The sequence below is a fragment of the Mercenaria mercenaria genome, chromosome 5 (genome assembly GCF_021730395.1).
Source record: "Mercenaria mercenaria strain notata chromosome 5, MADL_Memer_1, whole genome shotgun sequence".
NCBI classification, from domain to species: Eukaryota; Metazoa; Mollusca; class Bivalvia; order Venerida; family Veneridae; genus Mercenaria; species Mercenaria mercenaria.
Window position 1 is genome coordinate 14,849,933 of NC_069365.1, and position 22,122 is coordinate 14,872,054.

A 22,122-nucleotide genomic window follows, 5' to 3' on the forward strand; every position below is an offset into this window, starting at 1 on the left:
ACCAGGTTGTGAGTCATGGTCAAATATGATACTTTCCATATATGACCAGTATTGGGCTCTTATCTGCTTCTGGATAGAAGACTTAAGGGATCTGAATCTTTGTTGGCGGGCTGGGGAGGGAGATTTGTGTAGTTTCTGGTAAAATTTATCACGCTTGTGTATAAGCCTGATAATTCTTGGGGTTAACCATGGCAAGTCGGCACGGGGTTTAGACATTTTAGATGGAATGTGTTTTGACTGGGATTCATTAAGGCAGTCCTTGAATGAATTCCACGCTACTTCAGGGTCTGAATGGTTTTCGGTGAGAAAGCTAGCACCAAAAGCCTTCATGTCAGATTTTAGCCCTTCCCAATTAGCCTTCGTATAGAGTTTTATAGGGCGTCTAGGTTGGGTTGGGCGGCCCCTATTAAGATTCAATTCATGAAAAATTATATCATGATCCGAGGTTGCTAGACTCGGTAGGGATTTGACCAAGTGGACATGGGATGGATGGTTTGTAAAGAAGAGATCAAGGGTGTTGGATAACCTAGTTGGGATCTTAACTATTTGTTCAAGATTATAATGGGAATATCTTTCAATAAATTCTTCATAAAAGGATCTGTTTTTACAAGTTTGTTTAGGAGACTCTTTTGACCAGTCAATGTCGGGGAGGTTGAAGTCTCCAAGTAGCCATACTATGCTGCCCTTGGGTATTTTACTAAGGGATAACCAAAGTTGGGACAGGGAGTCGGCGTCTAATTCTTGGGGTTTGTAGTAGGCTCCGACAAAGATATCTTTAAGGCCAGTGATGGTAATTTTGGCCCAGGTTATATTGCATGAAGTCTTGAGGTCTGGTTGCTCTTGGCTGATCAGTGAGTTAGATATAGCTATCATCACTCCTCCGCCTTGACCTTCACTCCTGTCATCCCTATATACCTTATAATTAAGATTATCAGGAAATATTTCGGAGGAACTGATGTCTGGCTTAAGCCATGTTTCAGTAAGGCATATAACATCTGGTTTAGTTTGGTCAATGACTAGGTGTAATTCAGGGATTTTGTTTTTGACAGAGCGACAATTAATGTTAAGGACTGTGAGACGTTCAGATGTTTTTAGTTTAGGTTTGGTAGTAACCTTTTTCTTTTTAGGGATTGGGGTAGATGAGGCCTTTGGGGTTTCTGGGGGCTCATGGAGAAAAGAAGAGCTATTTAAGCTGAAACTTGCTTTACTGTGGTCGTGACTTAAAGGGGAATAATAAGAAGTGTCACTGAGAGTATCTAGGGATTCAGTCAGTGAACTTGAGTGGTTAAGAGAGCCGCACTGTTGACAGTACCAGTTGAACTTTGAGTCTGAGAGTTTATCGTAAGTATGACTGCCGATGCCTTCGCAGTCTGTGTGAAACCAAGTTTCGCAGTTGTCACACAGGATACCTTTTTGTGACCAGGACACATTTTGGGAACATATCCCGCACGGGTACTGGGTAGGACAGGAAGCGCCTGGCGGGCCTGGGTTTGGTTCAATGTCTGGGGTCTGACATGCCAGAAGACAAAAAAGAAATAATAAGGAGGTCTTACTAGCACTGGGTTTCTCTTTGTGCTTTCTAGATGGAATTACTGTTTTGAGGACGTTGGCAACTGAGATACCAACAATACTGGATTTTGGAGGGAAATGGTCGCACAGTAAATTACTCTGATTTGCTGGGCAGGGAAAAATATAATGTGCAACTATAAAGATGAAAAGGCATAACAATGTCAGCCTTAGTTCCATCCTTGCTGGATTAGTATAATTCTATACCAACCAGCAACTCTTTGTCCGAATTGTGTAATTATCCGAAAATTGTATAGTTGCAGTACGAGTCAAAAACATCCAATAAGCTGGGAAGATAATATGAGTTATCTACACAGCTGGTTAACTAATGAGTATCTTACCACCACCAGTTATACAAATTAAGGATATTGTTGGAAAGTTTTAAGTAAATTATTATTTTGTGTATAGTTTACGAAAAAGATGTGAACTGTTCTCGACGCAAGCGCTTTCTTTTAGTAAGTTTACAACATCATTTATGCATGTCCTAACATATATATTTGATTCCTCTTTAATACTTCCGTAATCCTAGCCTATTCTCATAGGGTTGTCTAGGAATACGGAACTTCCGTAATCCTAGAATCGGAGGCTAGGATTACGGTACCGTAACCCTAGCCACTGCCTTTATCTAGACTCAGTATAGTCTAGACTCAGTAAGTTCTTTGTTTTTTAACACTCACTGGCCATAAAGTGGTAGAAGTAGAAGTATTCATCTGACATATCACACTATTCTAAATGTCCAGTCACCATAACAAAAACATTTAAAGCGTTTAAATAGTTATGTGTTGATGAATTCATCCATCCATGCTAAAGTCAAAGTTAGTCAATATCCGTTTTATGGAAAGTAAATTAGACACGTCCCTAAAAATGAACAGGTAGATGTTATGTAAAGGTAAAGTTAATTAAACCTGTGTGTCACTGACAGGCTGGTGTATATTTGAATTCTAAAAATCACCAACATCTCATACTTTATATGTTTTTGAAAAGGTATATTTCGATGTACCAAAATTGAACACTTACCAGTGTAGCATAACTACTGGATGTGTTGTAATTCGGATATTACATGTTGATTATAATTATGATTTAGCTTAATCTCGGTGTCTATAGTTTCTTTTTTCAAGGGACAGACTTGAATAAAAAAAAATCATATTGTTGATTTGTTATATTGTGAGATTTGGCAAAGTTATGATTAGTTAATTGGCTGTCCTGAAATTTGACCTCGCTGTCGCCAAGTGGTAGTACTGGCTTGTCTGGAACTTAATTGATATTAAAAGATATTCTACTTCAGAATAATTGTTACCTCGAGATCTTAGAGAAAGTGACAATGAGAGATAGTGTAGAAGGCAATTAATGTGTTTCTTAATGTTTCAAAAGGAGAAATTAAAGGCAATGGTCAGAAAAAAATAAGCAGATATGGGGAAGGTCACAGATTTGGCTGTTATCGGGTCAGAGACTTTACATCGATTTAGCAATATTATTTAAATGTAAACATTGTCTGTCTTTTGAAAGTCAAAATTCGGGAAGATCACAGATTTGGCTGTTATCGGGTCAGAGACTTTACATCGATTTAGCAATATTATTTAAATGTAAACATTGTCTGTCTTTTGAAAGTCAGAATTGGGGAAGATCACAGATTTGGCTGTTATCGGGTCAGAGACTTTACATCCATTTAGCAATATTATTTAAATGTAAACATTGTCTGTCTTTTGAAAGTCAAAATTGGGGAAGATCACAGATTTGGCTGTTATCGGGTCAGAGACTTTACATCGATTTAGCAATATTATTTAAATGTAAACATTGTCTGTCTTTTGAAAGTCAAAATTGGGGAAGATCACAGATTTGGCTGTTATCGGGTCAGAGACTTTACACCGATTTAGCAATATTATTTAAATGTAAACATTGTCTGTCTTTTGAAAGTCAAAATTGGGGAAGATCACAGATTTGGCTGTTATTGGGTCAGAGACTTTATATCTATTTAGCAACCTTATTTAAATGTAAACGTCTCTCTTTTGAAAGTCGAAATTGGGGAAGATCACAGATTTGGCTGTTATCGGGCCAGATACTTTACATGGTTTAAGCGACATTAATATTTAATGTAACCATTATCTCTCTTTTGAATGTCAAACTTCTTCAAATAAGCTTAAGAAATGAAAATGGATGAAAGAATTTATTTCAAAGACGGAAAATTAAGTCTCCCACCACACAGTGGTGTGGGAGACATATTGATTTACTCCTGTCTGTCAGTCTGTCTGTCTGTCTGTCTGTCACAAAGCTTGTCCTCTCTCTAAGTCGAACATTTCTCATCCGATCTTCACCAAACTTGAACAAAACGTGTATGACCATAAGACCTCGTTCGATATCTAGCCAAATCGGCCCAGGCTCTTCCGAATTATGGCCCTTGACAATAATTTATGAATCACCTAGACTCGTAAAAATGCTGAAGTATTCATTCTCAAACATGCACCAAAAACCATTCATCTTGTCCGCAGTCTAAGTTGAACATTTCTTATCCGATCTTCACCAAACTTGAACAAAATGGGGATTGCCAATAAGTCCTCAGCCAAGTTCGATAACTAGCCAAATCGGCCCAGGGTCTTTGGAATTATGGCCCTTGACAATAATTAATGAATCACCTAGACACATAAAAATGCTGAAGTATTCATTCGCAAACATGCACTAAAAACCATTCATCTTGTCCGCACTAAGTCGAACATTTCTCATCTAATCTTCACCAAACTTGAACAAAATGTGTTTGACCATAAGTCCTCGGCCAAGTTCGATAACTAGCCAAATCGGCCAAGGCACTTCAGAATTATGGCCTTTGAATTACCGAAAATAGGCCTTTTTACTCCAAAATCAGCCATTTTACTCTTCAAAGGTGTATTTGTAGTGAGTAAACAGTATAAAAAGACTGACTTACTATTGAGATGATTAGGCAGTTGTGGGAGACATGCACTTTTCTCAAAAGCAGCTCTAGTTACCTTTTGAACTTTTATTTCCAAATCTAAATTATTTAGGAATTATTTCTACGCATTCTAAGAATTTTTTTATTAGAATATTGTTCCTTTTAAAGGTTATTTGAAATATGTTGTTTAAATGAAAACTGATATAACCCGAGTAGTGCTTCGTGGTTTTATGCTCACCTGAACCAAAAGTTCAGGATGAGCTATTAGTATGGCTAGATGGTCCTGCATCCGTTGTCCATCATCATTCTTTCATCAACAATTTACATAAACATCTTCTCTGAAATAACTGGTCAGAATTACACCAAACTTGGTTGAGGTCCTCTCTCTTATTATTCAAATGAGGGCACTTTACCCCTTTTAGGGGCCACTAGAGCTAAAAATGGAGAAACCTGTAATCAACTTCCTCTCATGAACCACTTGATGGATCTTCATCAAACTTGGTTTATTGCATCACTGCTAGGTCCTGTCCCAAATTTCTTTAAACAGGATCTCTTGGCTGCTTTTAGGGGCCTGACTAGAGCTAAAACTGAAAAAACATTTAATTGACATCTTCTCATGAACAGCTTTATGAATCTTCATTAAACTTGGTCTGTAACATCATTATAAGGTCCTCTCCTTAATTTGGTCAAATGGGGGAGCTTGGGCCCCTTTTAGGGGCCTCTAGAGTTTAAAATAGAAAAGCCTGTATTCAGCTTCTTCATATGGAATCTTCATGAAACTTAATCTGTAACATTTAAGGTCCTCTCTCAGTTTTTATCAAATTGGGGAGCTTTGCCAGATATAAGTGGCCACTACAGCTTAATGTAGAAAAACATTTAAATGACTTCTTTTCATGAACCGATTGATGGATCCTCATTAAACTTGGTCAGCAGCACTATTAAAAGGTCCTCTCCAAAATTTCTTCACTTGGGGGTGCTTGGCTTCTTATTTGGGCTGCCAGTGCTTAAGATAGAAAAACCGTAAACAACTTCTTCTGATAGGGGCTAAATGGATCTCCATCAAATCTTGGTCTGTAGTATTGTTGCATGTCCTCTCCTAAATTTGTTGAAATGGAGGCACTTGGCTCCTTTTAGGGACCACTACAGCATAAAATAGAAAAAAACATTTAAACAACTTCTCATGAACAACTCTATGGATATCCATCAAACTTGGTCTTTGGCATCATTGTAAGGTTCTCCCTTGAGTTTATTGAAATGGGGGTGTTATGCATCCTCTAGGAGCTACTAGAGATGAAAATAGAAAAAAACCTTTAAATGACTCCTCTTGAACTGATTGATGGATCTTCATGAAACTTGGTCTGTAGCATCATTTAAAGGTCCTATCCGAAACATGTTCAAATGGGGGCGTTTGGCCTCTTGTAGGGGCCAGTAGAGCTAAAAATGGGAACATCTTTAAATAACTGTCTTCTTTTCATGAACGGCTTGATGAATCTTCATCAAATTTTGTCTGTAGCATTCTTACAAAGTCCTCTATTAAATTTCTACAAGTGGAGGCACTTGGCCCTTTGAAGGGGATAGTTTAACTGAAAATAGAAATACCTTTGATTGACTTTCAGTGGATCTTTCATTAGCTTTGGTCTGTAGCATCCTAGTAAAAATCTTTCAGTTTTGTTCGAAAGGGGACAGTTGTATACCTGTTTTTATATAGTTTTATATAAGTTTTTTTTATACTAAACACAGTTGTTACCATTCATGATTCAGTGTGTCATACATAAATTCAAGGTAAAATAGTCAATTATGCTTGCTCCAAAGTTCCACAGAGCTTATGTTAATTGTATCACATTGTTGATATTGAAATTTACCTTTACCTTTAAAACTTCTAGAAATTGCAAATTACTTTTAAGTTTAATTGATATTCCGTGCTCATTCATTGTGCTACAACTTTAACCATACTGGAAAAATATCCATTTAAAAGCTGAATTTTGATATATTCCATTTTATTGATTAAGACATCTTATATATTAAATAAACTTAATGTTTTGTTAAAGGTCTACATACAGATGTCACAAATCAAGAGTACCTGTGTAATGTTGATCTCCAGTTAGAGTAAACAGTGAATACAGAGAAAATGGTGTTTAGTGCAGTTGACAGGTATACATGCTTATATATCATTGACAGTTTTATATATAAAAGTAATCAATTTAAAGTTAATGGATGGCTGATATTTAAGGAATCCATGAATTGTCCTTGTATTTATATTATTTTTCCTTTTCAATTGTTAGCATTTTTTTTTCTTCAAAAATTCCTCATATATTGTTGTATTTCATAAGAATCTGTTTCCCGGCTGATCTTTTCACCACAAAGAATAACTGTGATGTCACCTAAGAAAACTTCTCTCTGACTACATGCAGGCATCGCCGAAACAGTGACACATAATCACTAAATGACATCTCTTAATTTTGGCGCCTTTCTTTTTGTGGTTCGTTGAAAATGGACATAAATTTTTTAATGGAATGAGTAGGGAGAATGTAAATGCAGAGACTGTGTGACTATATATATGGAAATACAGCATAAGATGTCAGGCAGTCCATATAGGCAACTGGTTTGAACTTGACTTGTGTCACACACCTTTTCCTAGGAAATGAGCTTGACTAAGAACTAAACCATCATCAAGCTTTCTTCTCAATAATGTACATAATATAAATATAGTTTGAACTAATAAACTCCAGGTATATTACTGTGTCGGGGGTGAGCTGGCTAGGTTGGTATATGAGGAGGAAGTTGGAAGACTCCACTAAAGATGTGAAGGCAGCTCAGCATGAGACTTTGATGGAGAGAATCAAAGAAAATGCAGACACAGAGTATGGTCAAAGATTTATGTTTAAGGACATCAAAGGAAGGGATGATTTTATAAAATTTCATCCACTTACAAGGTTTGTTCTTGCCCTCTTCTCTAGAAATATTAGCTCATCAAGCTTATACGCCAGCCCGCTTAGCTCAATAGGGTGAGTGAGGATCTACTGATTGCTGGGTTGTGAGTTTGAGCCCTGGGCGAGGCTTATGTTCTCTATGACGATTTGATAAAAGACATTGTGTCTGAAAATCATTCATCCTCCAGCTCTGATTCATGTGGGGAACACTGGTTAGAATAACTGCCTGCTGTTACATATGAAAAATGGCGTTAAACCAAAAACAGCCAACCAACTTGTCAAGCTTTTAAAAAAGAGACTGTTATTTAGCTATTTTTCAGTATGTTATTAGAGCACAGATAAGATTCTGTAGTTTGTTTTGTTTTTAGCTCACCTGAGCAGGAAGTGAGCTATTGTGATCACACTGTACAAATAATTCTGTTCCGTCAAAAAACAGCCGCTGGAGTGTGTGATCATTTTTCCCTATATGTATTTAGTGGAAAAATCTTGTTTGATATTTAGTGGAAAAATCTTTTTGTTTGATTTTGTCATATCACATTATTCCTTCAACTTCTTACCCCACCTCCTCCTCCTCTCCCAACACTCATACACATTACCTTCCCATATTTATTTAGTAGAAACTCTTAAAATATTCTTTTCAGAAAACACTGGTACTATTTCAGTATAATTTCACAGACATTTTCCTTGCAACTACCAAAACTGTTCATGCAGGTGTAACTCAGATGAGCAATCTAGGGCCATCATGGCCTGCTTGTTTTCCACAGACGTACCTCGAAAACTGGTTAAAATATGAAATTTCTTTCACAGGTATCCACACTATGAGCCATATATTGACAGAATGATGAAAGGAGAAATGAACATACTTACCAAGGATCAGCCTGTAATATTTGCTGTCACATCTGGAACCTCTGGGAAGAGCTCTGTACTTCCTATGCTGAAAAAACAACAGGGAACTTTCTTCACACAGGGTATTGCTATTATATATGACTGCATGAGAAATGCTTTCCCAGAGACAGGAAGTCAGCAGAAAGATATGAAGTTTTTCTACACTCCTAGACTAAGAACATCAGAATGTGGAATCCCTGTTGGACCTAACTCATCTTCTCCAGCAAACTCAAAAAGAATTTTGAGTATGTACTCTACTCCAAAGGCTGGGTATGATATATTGTCAGAACCAGAAGCTCTCTATATTCATCTGCTGTTTGGGTTGAAAGACAAAAATTTAGGCATAATTGAAGCAAATTTTGCATCTCTGGTGTATTCTGCATTCCGAGCACTTGATACAAACTGGGACTCATTGGTAACAGACATTGAAAAAGGAAATGTTAGTGATGGTATTGAAATTGAGGAAAGTGTGAGGAAAGAATTGAACAAGTCTTTGTCACCTGATCCAAAAAGAGCAGCTGAGCTGCGTGAAGCCAGAGAGCAGGGTGTGACTGGTCTCGCACACAGAGTGTGGCCTAAATTAAACTTTGTGATGACAGCAGACTCTGGAACATTTGAACTGTATGGAAACCGATTGCGAGAAATCTATTGTAAAGGAACACCAATATATTCTCCACTGTATGCAGCATCTGAAGGACTGTTGGGCATCAACATCTGGCCAAAGGAAAGACCAAGTCGATACCTGCTGGCACCAAGATCCATGTTCTTTGAATTTATCCCTGTCCAAAATTGTGAAGAGGAACAACCTAAGACACTGTTTCTTGATGAAGTAATTGTTTTATATGAGTTTTATATCGATGTAAAATTTACTGCTTATAGTTTTTGTAAAACTTGTTTGAATGTATATATTTAGTAAGTGTTTCCACACAGTCTTAAAATTTGACTTTAAAGTATACCTTTGGAAGACCAGCACTCAAGAATGATCCACAATACTTACGGCATGAGTCTCTTAAACACTTCTGACACTCTTAAAGTATACCTGGAAGAGAAAATACCAAGGGGATCGAACCTTTGGACATTATGATCAGTAGGCGGACATTTACCCTATAGCTAAAGGGTTAACCCAACAGCAAGGCTATTTGAAGTGGCCTATAAACCTACAATCACTATATCCTTTGGAATGTACCTCAAGTGCAAAACATTAACTTAATTCTAATTACACAGCTATACACAGTCACTAGGTATTAATGTAATACTGTTTTGATTCTAGGTTGAAGTAGACCAGGTTTATGAGCTTGTGATCACAAATGCTAGTGGTTTGTACCGTTACAGATTTGGTGATGTGATTAAGGTAGTTGGACACCACAATACATGCCCTGTCATCGAGTTCCAGTACAGGTAGGTACAGATTTGGTGATATGGTTAAGGTAGTTGGACACCACAATACATGCCCTGTCATCGAGTTCCAGTACAGGTAGGTACAGATTTGGTGATATGGTTAAGGTAGTTGGACACCACAATACATGCCCTGTCATCGAGTTCCAGTACAGGTAGGTACAGATTTGGTGATGTGGTTAAGGTAGTTGGACACCACAATACATGCCCTGTCATCGAGTTCCAGTACAGGTAGGTACAGATTTGGTGATATGGTTAAGGTAGTTGGACACCACAATACATGCCCTGTCATCGAGTTCCAGTACAGGTAGGTACAGATTTGGTGATATGGTTAAGGTAGTTGGACACCACAATACATGCCCTGTCATCGAGTTCCAGTACAGGTAGGTACAGATTTGGTGATATGGTTAAGGTAGTTGGACACCACAATACATGCCCTGTCATCGAGTTCCAGTACAGGTAGGTACAGATTTGGTGATATGGTTAAGGTAGTTGGACACCACAATACATGCCCTGTCATCGAGTTCCAGTACAGGTTGGTACAGATTTGGTGATATGGTTAAGGTAGTTGGACACCACATACATGCCCTGTCATCGAGTTCCAGTACAGGTAGGTACAGATTTGGTGATATGGTTAAGGTAGTTGGACACCACAATACATGCCCTGTCATCTAGTTCCAGTACAGGTAGGTACAGATTTGGTGATGTGGTTAAGATAGCTGGACACCACAATACATGCCCTGTCGTCGAGTTCCAGTACAGGTAGGTAAGGGTTGATGATATGCATAAGGTAGTAGGACACCACATAAGTAGGTTAAGGTTTGATGATATGCATAAGGTAGTAGGACACCACATAACTAGGTTAAGGTTTGATGATATGCATAAGGTAGTAAGATAAGATAAGATCAATTTTATTTTAAGTCGGCAAGATGTACAACATAAGCGGCAAGCGTTTTTTAACCTACTAGTAGGACATATCATAAGAGGGTTAAAGTTTGATGATATGCTGAAGGTAGTAGGACACCACATAAGTAGGTCAAGGTTTGATGATATGCTGAAGGTAGTAGGACACCACATAAGTAGGTTAAGATTTGATGATATGCTGAAGGTAGTAGGACACCACATAAGTAGGTCAAGGTTTGATGATATGCATAAGATAGTAGGGCACTACATAACTAGGTTAAGGCTTGATGATATGCATAAGGTAGTAAGATAAGATCAATTTTATTTTAAGTCGGCAAGACGTACAACATAAGCGGCAAGCACTTTTTAACCTACTAGTAGGACACCACATAAGAGGGTTAAAGTTTGATGATATGCATAAGGTAGTAGGACACCACATAACTAGGTTAAGGTTTGATGATATACATAAGGTAGTAGTACACCACATAACTAGGTTAAGGTTTGATGATATGCATAAGGTAGTAAGATAAGATAAGATCAATTTTATTTTAAGTCGGCAAGACGTACAACATAAGCGGCAAGCGCTTTTTAACCTACCAGTAGGACACCACATAAGAGGGTTAAAGTTTGATGATATGCATAAGGTAGTAGGACACCACATAAGTAGGTCAAGGTTTGATGATATGCATAAGATAGTAGGGCACTACATAACTAGGTTAAGGCTTGATGATATGCATAAGGTAGTAAGATAAGATAAGATCAATTTTATTTTAAGTCGGCAAGACGTACAACATAAGCGGCAAGCACTTTTTAACCTACTAGTAGGACACCACATAAGAGGGTTAAAGTTTGATGATATGCATAAGGTAGTAGGACACCACATAACTAGGTTAAGGTTTGATGATATACATAAGGTAGTAGTACACCACATAAGTAGTTTAAGGTTTGGTGATATGCTGAAGGTAGTAGGACACCACATAAGTAGGTTAAGGTTTGATGATATGCATAAGGTAGTAGGACACCACATAACTAGGTTAAGGTTTGATGATATGCATAAGGCAGTAGGACACCACATAAGTAGGTTAAGGTTTGATGATATGCATAAAGAAGTAGGACACCACATAAGTAGGTTAAGGTTTGATGATATGCATAAGGTAGTAGGACACCACATAAGTAGGTTAAGGTTTGATGATATGCTGAAGGTAGTAGGACACCACATAAGTAGGTTAAGGTTTGATGACATGCATAAGGTAGAAGGACACCACATAAGTAGGTTAATGTTTGATGACATGCTGAAGGTAGTAGGACACCACATAAGTAGGTTAAGGTTTGATGACATGCTGAAGGTAGTAGGACACCACATAAGTAGGTTAAGATTTGATGATATGCTGAAGGTAGTAGGACACCACATAAGTAGGTTAAGGTTTGATGATATGCATAAGGTAGTAGGACACCACATAACTAGGTTAAGGTTTGATGATATGCATAAGGTAGTAGGACACCACATAACTAGGTTAAGGTTTGATGATATGCTGAAGGTAGTAGGACACCACATAAGTAGGTTAAGGTTTGATGATATGCTGAAGGTAGTAGGACACCACATAAGTAGGTTAAGGTTTGATGATATGCATAAGGTAGTAGGACACCACATAAGTAGGTTAAGGTTTGATGATATGCTGAAGGCAGTAGGACACCACATAAGTAGGTTAAGGTTTGATGATATGCTGAAGGTAGTAGGACACCACATAAGTAGGTTAAGGTTTGATGATATGCATAAGGTAGTAGGACACCACGTAAGTAGGTTAAGGTTTGATGATATGCATAAGGCAGTAGGACACCACATAAGTAGGTTAAGGTTTTGTGATATGCTGAAGGTAGTAGGACACCACATGAGTAGGTTAAGGTTTGGTGATATGCTGAAGGTAGTAGGACACCACATGAGTAGGTTAAGGTTTGATGATATGCATAAGGTAGAAGAAGACACCACATAAGTAGGTTAAGGTTTGATGATATATATAAGGTAGTAGGACACCACATAACTAGGTTAAGGTTTGATGATATACATAAGGTAGTAGGACACCACATAACTAGGTTAAGGTTTGATGATATGCTGAAGGTAGTAGGACACCACATAAGAAGGTTATGGTTTGATGATATGCATAAGGTAGTAGGACACCACATAAGTAGGTTAAGGTTTGATGATATGCATAATGTAGTAGGACACCACATAAGTAGGTTAAGGTTTGACGATATGCATAAGGTAGTAGGACACCACATAAGTAGGTTAAGGTTTGACGATATGCATAAGGTAGTAGGACACCACATAAGTAGGTTAAGGTTTGACGATATGCATAAGGTAGTAGGACACCACATAAGTAGGTTAAGGTTTGACGATATGCATAAGGTAGTAGGACACCACATAAGTAGGTTAAGGTTTGACGATATGCATAAGGTAGTAGGACACCACATAAGTAGGTTAAGGTTTGACGATATGCTGAAGGTAGTAGGACACCACATAAGTAGGTTAAGGTTTGACGATATGCTGAAGGTAGTAGGACACCACATAAGTAGGTTAAGGTTTGACGATATGCTGAAGGTAGTAGGACACCACATAAGTAGGTTAAGGTTTGACGATATGCTGAAGGTAGTAGGACACCACATAAGTAGGTTAAGGTTTGACGATATGCTGAAGGTAGTAGGACACCACATAAGTAGGTTAAGGTTTGACGATATGCTGAAGGTAGTAGGACACCACATAAGTAGGTTAAGGTTTGACGATTTGCTGAAGGTAGTAGGACACACATAAGTAGGTTAAGGTTTGACGATATGCTGAAGGTAGTAGGACACCACATAAGTAGGTTAAGGTTTGACGATATGCTGAAGGTAGTAGGACACCACATAAGTAGGTTAAGGTTTGACGATATGCTGAAGGTAGTAGGACACCACATAAGTAGGTTAAGGTTTGATGATATGCATAAGGTAGTAGGACACCACATAAGTAGGTTAAGGTTTGATGATATGCATAAGGTAGTAGGGCACCACATAAGTAGGTTAAGGTTTGATGATATGCATAAGGTAGTAGGGCACCACATAAGTAGGTTAAGCTTTGGTGATATGCATAAGGTAGTAGGACACCACATAAGTAGGTTAAGGTTTGATGATATGCATAAGGTAGTAGGGCACTACAATAAGTAGGTTAAGGTTTGGTGATATGCTGAAGGTAGTAGGACACTACATAAGTAGGTTAAGGTTTGATGATATGCATAAGGTAGTAGGACACCACATAAGTGGGTTAAGGTTTGATGATATGCATAAGGTAGTAGGGCACTACATAAGTGGGTTAAGGTTTGGTGATATGCAACAGAAAGTAGGACACCACATAAGTAGGTTAAGGTTTGATGATATGCATAAGGTAGTAGGGCACCACATAAGTAGGTTAAGGTTTGATGATATGCATAAGGTAGTAGGACACCACATAAGTAGGTTAAGGTTTGATGATATGCATAAGGTAGTAGGGCACCACATGAGTAGGTTAAGGTTTGATGATATGCATAAGGTAGTAGGACACCACATAAGTAGGTTAAGGTTTCATGATATGCTGAAGGTAGTAGGACACCACATAACTAGGTTAAGGTTTGGTGATATGCATAAGGTAGTAGGGCACCACATAAGTAGGTTAAGGTTTGATGATATGCATAAGGTAGTAGGACACCACATAAGTAGGTTAGGGTTTGATGATATGCTGAAGGTAGTAGGACACCACATAAGTAGGTTAAGGTTTGATGATATGCATAAGGTAGTAGGACACCACATAAGTAGGTTAGGGTTTGATGATATGCTGAAGGTAGTAGGACACCACATAAGTAGGTTAGGGTTTGATGATATGCTGAAGGTAGTAGGACACCACATAAGTAGGTTAAGGTTTGATGATATGCATAAGGTAGTAGGACACCACATAAGTAGGTTAAGGTTTGATGATATGCATAAGGTAGTAGGACACCACATAAGTAGGTTAAGGTTTGATGATATGCATAAGGTAGTTGATGATATTCATATGGTAGGAGGACACAGCATAGACCTGTAGGTCAAGATTTTATGATATGCATAAGGTAGTCGATGATATTCATATGGTAGGAGGACACAACATAGACCTGTAGGTCAAGGTTTGATGATATGCATAAGGTAGTTGATGATATTTATACGGTAGGAGGACATAACATAGACCTGTAGGTTGAGGTTTGATGATATGCATAAGGTAGTAGGACACAACATAGGTAGGTTATGGTTTGATGATGTGAACACAACAGTATGAATTTTAGTGAAGGTAGGTACAGGGTTAGTGATGCAATTAAGGAAGTAGAATACACCATAATACATGCCCAGTCATTGAGTTCCATTATAGGTAAGTATTGGTTAAGGGACATGGTAAGAGGACACCACTACATATGCCCAGTCATCATATTCTATTATATACAGGTACAGGTTTGATGACACAGTTCTCAGTCATATGTAGGTACAGGGTTGGTGCAATTAAGGTAGTAGGACACTACAACACATGCCCAGACATCAACTTGCAGTATAGGTAGGTGTAGCGTTGGTGACACAGTTAAGGAAGTAGAACACCCTAACACATGCCCAGACATAGAGTTTTAGTATAGAAAGGTGCAGATAGTAATGTATTACAGCTATAGTATATAATTAAGAAACAAGTTTAAAGTTTATAAAATATGTAGTAGACAGGTAGATTTATGATTATGTCTCCCACCACACAATGGTGTGGGAGACATATTGATTTACTCCTGTCTGTGTGTGTGTCTGTCACAAAGCTTGTCCGCACTCTAAGTCCAACATTTCTCACCTGATCTTCACAAACTTGAACAAAATGTATCTGACCATAAGACCTCGGCCAAGTTCTATAACTAGCCAAATCAGCCCAGGCACTTCGGAATTATGGCCCTTGAATTACCAAAAAATCCTCAGAGCGCATGCGCTTTCGTGCACCCAAACCGTACCCTATACTACTTTTATTAGCAGTATAGGGTACGGTTTGGATGCAAGAAAGCGCATGCACAAGTAGTATAGGGTACATTTTGGGTCCAAGAAAGCGCAGACTGACGTACTATTTAGATGGTTAGGCAGTTGTGGGAGACATGTGCTTTTCTAAAAAGCATCTCTAGTTATTTCTTGACTTTCTTAGGGCACTTACTTCATTTACTACCTCAGTCACAGAAAAACTCATATGTAATAAATTCTGCAAAGCATACAACTTTGAAGAAAATTATTAGCTTTAGTGTTCTTTATTAACTGCTGAATCAGTAATTGAAAAATCTTTGTGTATATCCACAGACAAGGGCAATTCTTAAATGTCAGAGGTGAAAAAACATCCGAGAATTATTTCTATCAAGCTGTGAACTCGGCTATTCTCAAGTCAGGGCTGAATATGGTGGACTATTGTTGTACTGAGAGCCTTATGGTAGATCAGGTGTCCAAAGGTAATATTTTATTGTTGTCTCTTACCATATTTCGTATAAAGAATATTTGTAAGGGACAAGGCAAAGAAATACCGAGATAATTACATAATGAATTGTACAACTAAAATTATATTAAAAACTGCTAAATTTCAACTTTGTTGGTAACTTTTTCAAAATGATGTCTTGGACTCCTCAAATTTTGTTTGAAGTGAATTTTGTTTGTTTTTGTTAAGTTGCTTTGCTACTGCTCAGTTGGTACATTTGTTTTATATTCTAGCCTGATATAAGAATTTAAAGTTTCTTTTTTAGATTTATGTGTGTTTTATTGTTGTAAAGATATGGTGTTAAACCAAAGATCTTGCAGTCAGTTACTATCCTTTTCAGACACATTCTTTTTGAAGGTGACAACCTGAATATTAATTAGTAGTTCCATAGAGATTTCATGTTTACTGTCAGTCATAATGTTTTCTTTAGACATGGATCAGATTGTGTTTTAAAGCCTTTCTAATAATAAAGAACAAATCAAAAAGAGGCAGTTTTTTGAGTGCAAATTAAAATATTTTTAGATATCTTATTTACCTTTACATTTCGAAAGAATGTTGAAGTTTTTCATGGGTAATTATAGGTTATTAGATTTGTATCGAGAAATATGCACGAGTTCTGCAGCAGAAATATTGCGTGACTTTAGGAGTGCAATATTATTCCGCGAAAAAACAAGTGCATATTTCTCGATGCAAATCTAAAAATCTTTTTATTACATACGCATCTACACTTGAAATTATTAATAAATGATACAAATTTGTTATTAAGCCTGAGTGAAATTGGAAATACGGGCGTTAAAGTACTTTTAAATGCGACAACATACAAGAAACTGACATCATGAATGACATCACACACCCGATATGAAATTTGAACGTCAGTATGGAAAAATATTGACGTTTCAGGTTCCATTGAAACTTAACGGAGTTTTTAAATGAGTATGTAATAATTACATATATTTAGTCCAGGTTTCAACTTTTGGTTTTATGCTAAGCTATGGATATATGAGATTATTGACAATTTTCAGTTCATCTGTGAACTAAGTTGCAGTAAAACGATTATTAAATTTTGAAATATGCACACAAATGGAGTAATATTGCCCTCCTGAAGTACATTAATTTGAAGCCTAGATTTTGTGTTGAATACTGTTTTTCAATGTTATCTTAAAGGTCAACTTAGGAATGGTCACATTGGTTGCTGGAGACAAGGATTACACAGGAACAGTATTAATACATGTATATCTAAATACACTCATTTGAAGATAATGCAATGTAGTAACACCTTAGGTTACATGTTTTCAGATAAGCCTGCAGCAGCACCATGTTACCATGTCTTCATTGAACTGGAAAAAGATGAAAAAGTCACAGCTAAAGTACAGGTAAGTTCATCTTCTTGATCACAGTAGTTGTATGAAATGAAGATTAAATAATAGAATTTCGCTCAAACACTATAAAGAAATGAATTCTTAAATTTGATAATGATAATGAATTCTTAGGTGCTATAATAAAGTGTACTTCTACTGTCTTACAGTCTTCCCACAGATTTGCTATCGATGTACTGGTATTAGGTTGCTTTGTCTGTCAGTAATCAAAAATTATAAATGTTTGTTCACTCTTCAGATTGACGAGGAACTTAAAGCGCTGTCCTACATGTATGCCTCATTCCGTCGCAAGGGTAGTATTGGACCAATGAAGGTGTACGTTGTTAAACCTGGAACATTTGCTGAACTCCGATCTTTCATGATAGAGACGACAACAGGGTCCCCAAATCAATATAAAGTTCCGAGAGTATTGAAGAAACCAGAGGCTGTCAAATTTATAATGGACAAAATTGATGTTTGTCTGCTTTAACACTTTGCATAATGTACTCTTTGATGGTGTTCAATCACGTATTTTATGCTAACTAATGAAATACTGCATTCTATCAGTGAAATAAATTTCATATCTGTCACTGGTTATCAGTCACTAGTTGTCACACACAGTACCATTTTTTGCCACCGGATAAGCATAAAATAAAAAGAAAATTTTTGCTTGGAGTGGATATGGTATATATCTCATCTCATAGTGATAATATTTTAACACTTTCAGTCGCACTTAGCACTTGTGGAAATATTAAAATTTAATCACTACTCGATGAGATATATACCATATCGACTCAAAACAAACAAATATCCTCAATTTATTATTATGTTTTGTATACTTACTAATTAGATTGTATGGAAACAGATGACAGTGTGAGCTAGTGAGAAGTATTGTCACTGTTATGTTACCTGACATCGAGTTGTAATGTGCAAAAAGTTTCCTGGATGAATTTAAAAGTATAGCATGGAACTTTCTTCTTCTTCTTAAAGACTGTAATTGAAATTGGTTTTTGACCACACATATCAGACTTATGAAAAGAAAATGATTTTATGTGTGCCTAGCATTGTACATTGTATTTGAATATTTAAATTGATGTAATGAAATGCTGTGTGGCAATGCCCTTTCCATCAATTTTTGTCGAGTGTAAATTTATAAGTACTTTATACTGTGACATTTTCGGCTATTGCTAAGAAATTGTTGGTAATACATTTAGAAAAGCATAGCTCTAAAAGTTTTAACTATTTTTAGAGAAAATACTTTTAAACAGATTTATTTAGTGTACAGTTTGGAGCTTTTCTGTCCTATAATGAGATGTGTGAACTTGAAGTTATTAACCTTTAGCCTGCTGGTGGCAATAGATTCTGCCTTTGCGACGAGTGCAGACCAAGATCGTGCAGTCTGATCATGGTCTGCACTGTTCGCAATTTAGTCAGTAAATTATCAGTGAACACCACTTTGAATAATAAGTGGTACTGCCCAAATTGAATGATGGACCAGTAAATTTAGCAGAGTAAGGGTTAATGAATCTATACTCTGAAACTGCCCTGTCATATAATGAAATGTATGCCCTCAACTTTGGAGCTTTAGTGAATGTAGTCTCTGATTATTTTCTGTCATATTATGAGATGTATGCCGTCAGCCAGAGAATACTGGAACTTTTTCTATTGTATAATGACTATGAGATGTGTGTCCTAAACTTGAGAATACTGGAACATTTTCTATTGTATAATGAGATGTGTGTCCTAAACTTGAGAATACTGGAACATTTCCTATTGTATAATGAGATGTGTGTCCTTAACTTGAGAATACTGGAACATTTTCTATTGTATAATGAGATGTGTGTCCTTAACTTGAGAATACTGGAACATTTTCTATTGTATAATGAGATGTGTGTCCTAAACTTGAGAATACTGGAACTTTTTTCATATAATGAGATGTGTGCCCTTAACTTGAGAATATGAAAATGAACTTAGACTGGAACTTTTTCTGTCATAATTAGATGTGTGTATTTTTTTTGTAAGATATAAGTTTGATTGAAGTGAAAGTATGCACTGTGATAGGAGAAAGATTTTTGCAGTGCACAAAATCTATTTATCTGAGCTGTATAGGATCCTGTTACATATTTTAAGCAATATAAGATTTATATTTTGTATTTGTTTTTCTACATCAGGTTTTGTATATATGCTAAAAAATAAAGTTTGAAAGAGGTCTTTCACTTTCGTTTTATTTGACAGAAATGCTCTGAGGGAAGTATCGAGTTTTAAAGAGTGACATTTTTGCGAGAAGTATGTTTGGCAAGTTACCGAGTACCACTGTATAATGCCAGAAGTAAGTTTGGACAAAGACTGTGTTTTTGACTAGAGGTAATGACAGGCAATGTTTAATTTAACATAAATTAGTCTTCTTACACGATGTACACCCATAATTTTACAATTTTCAACCCAATTTTCATGAATCTGTGTACAATGGGGTTGGTTTAATTCATTAGTGTTGGGATTCTAGTTTGAAAAGCCTACAAGTGTACCTACAATGTATGTAGAAAATTTCCGAAATAACCAGTTCTAATATACATGAATATAATATGTATACCTCATAAATTTATAATATCTTCATATTTTAATGGCTTTTTTAGCTCACCTGTCACAAAGTGACAAGGTGAGCTTTTGTGATCGCGCGGCGTCCGTCGTCCGTCCGTCCGTGCGTGCGTAAACTTTTGCTTGTGACCACTCTAGAGGTCACATTTTTCATGGGATCTTTATGAAAGTTGGTCAGAATGTTCATCTTGATGATATCTAGGTCAAGTTCGAAACCGGGAAATGTGCGTTCAAAAACTAGGTCAGTAGGTCTAAAAATAGAAAAACCTTGTGACCTCTCTAGAGGCCATATTTTCCACGAGATCTTCATGAAAATTGGTCAGAATGTTCACCTTCATGATATCTAGGTCAAGTTCGAAAGTGGGTCACGTGGGTTCAAAAACTAGGTCAGTAGGTCTAAAAATAGAAAAACCTTGTGACCTCTCTAGAGGCCATATTTCTCAATGGATTTTCATGAAAATTGGTCAGAATGTTAACCTTGATGTTATCTAGGTTAAGTTCGAAACTGGGTCATGTGGGGTCAAAAACTAGGTCAGTAGGTCTAAAAATAGAAAAACCTTGTGACCTCTCTAGAGGCCATATTTCTCAATGGATCTTCATGAAAATTGGTCAGAATGTTCACCTTGATGATATCTAGGTCAAGTTTGAAACTGGGTCATGTGGGATCAAAAACTAGGTCAGTAGGTCTGAAAATAGAAAAACTTTGTGACCTCTCTAGAGGCCATATTTTTCATGGGATCTTTATAAAAATTAATCAGAATGTTCTCCTTGATGATATCTAGGTCAAGTTCGAAACTGGGTCACGTGCGGTCAATAACTAGGTCAGTAGATCTAAAAATAGAAAAACCTTGTGACCTCTCTAGAGGCCATATTTTTCAAGAGATCTTCATGAAAATTGATCAGAATGTTCATCTCGATGATATCTAGGTCCAGTTCGAAACTGGGTCATGTGCGGAAGTAGTCAATAATTTTAATTATCTGGGAGTAGTATTTGACTCTCATGGCAAGTTTAGTTTTAATATACAAATGCTAGTTGGTAAGGCGCTGAAAGCTATGAACTGCTTATTAATAAATACGAAAGACTTTGATTTTACACCAAGAATAATGTGTAACTTATTTGATTCATTTGTATCATCAATATTAAGTTATTCAGCTGAGGTTTGGGGATATACCAGAAATAAGGACATTGAAAGAGTTCATTTAAAATTTAGCAAGAGACTATTAAATGTCAAGGCAACATCGTGCAATGCAGCCATATATGGAGAACTAGGTCGCTATCCATTATATGTAAACCGTTTTGTAAGAATTATCAAGTACTGGTTTAAAACTATTTACTCGGACAATTGTGTTATAAGTAAAGCGTATTCCTTGTTATTGAGCGATTTGAGTAATAACAAATTTAACTGGTGTGCCAATATTAAGAAGTTGTTATATGAAAACGGATTTGGTTATGTATGGGAAACGCCTTCAGCTGTAAATCCAAATCAGTTCATATCACTTTTTAAGCAAAGACTTATTGATACTTTCAAACAAAATTGGAGAAGTGAATTACGAGACAATCAAGTGTTGTATGTATACAATCACTTAAAGTGTGACTTTAAATACGCCGACTATCTCAGCATTATAAGTAATAAACTGTATAGAGCGATAATCACTAAGTTTAGAATTTCCGCGCAATGTTTGAGAATTGAGACAGGTCGATATGGCCAGAATAGAATAGACAGGAGAGAAAGAACTTGTGAAGTGTGTCAATCAAGAGACATTGAAGATGAATTTACGAAAGACCCGTGGTGACATTTCAACTTCATTATTTCACGATTTCTGCTTCCTGATTTCACGATTTCCACTTCATGAATTCACGATTTCACGATTTCCACTTCATGAATTCACGATTTCACGAAAAAACTTCACGATTTCTTGATTTCACGATTTCATGATTTCACGATTTCCACTTCATGAATTCACGATTTCACGATTTCTGCTTCCTGAAGTCACGATTTCCACTTCTTGAATTCACGATTTCCACTTCATAAATTCACGATTTCCACTTCACGATTTCACTATTTCAACTTCACG

General features: G+C 36.8%; 1 protein-coding gene across 2 annotated transcripts; it reads left to right on the forward strand.

Annotated features, from left to right (window-relative positions):
* The first annotated feature begins 2,396 nt into the window (after nucleotides 1-2,396).
* On the forward strand, nucleotides 2,397-19,662 carry LOC123556519 (GH3 domain-containing protein-like). Of its 2 annotated transcripts, none has more exons than XM_045347293.2 (8): nucleotides 2,397-2,438; nucleotides 6,517-6,619; nucleotides 7,198-7,401; nucleotides 8,206-9,112; nucleotides 9,554-9,681; nucleotides 15,928-16,073; nucleotides 17,393-17,469; nucleotides 17,711-19,662. In XM_045347293.2, exons 2-8 carry the CDS (start codon nucleotides 6,597-6,599, stop codon nucleotides 17,939-17,941), a joined length of 1,716 nt encoding a protein of 571 aa, XP_045203228.1. In that variant the 5' UTR covers nucleotides 2,397-2,438; nucleotides 6,517-6,596; the 3' UTR covers nucleotides 17,942-19,662. The 2 variants fall into 2 exon arrangements, with proteins under 2 accessions (XP_045203228.1, XP_045203227.1); XM_045347292.2 differs by having other exon boundaries at nucleotides 2,402-2,455.
* Nucleotides 19,663-22,122: the final 2,460 nt, after the last annotated feature.

Coding starts and splice junctions, on each gene's coding strand:
- LOC123556519 (XM_045347293.2), top strand. CDS start 6,597: ATGGTGTTTAGTGCAGTTGACAG. Junction 6,620..7,197: donor GTGTTTAGTGCAGTTGACAG/GTATACATGCTT, acceptor AATAAACTCCAG/GTATATTACTGTGTCGGGGG. Junction 9,682..15,927: donor GTCATCGAGTTCCAGTACAG/GTAGGTACAGAT, acceptor GTATATCCACAG/ACAAGGGCAATTCTTAAATG.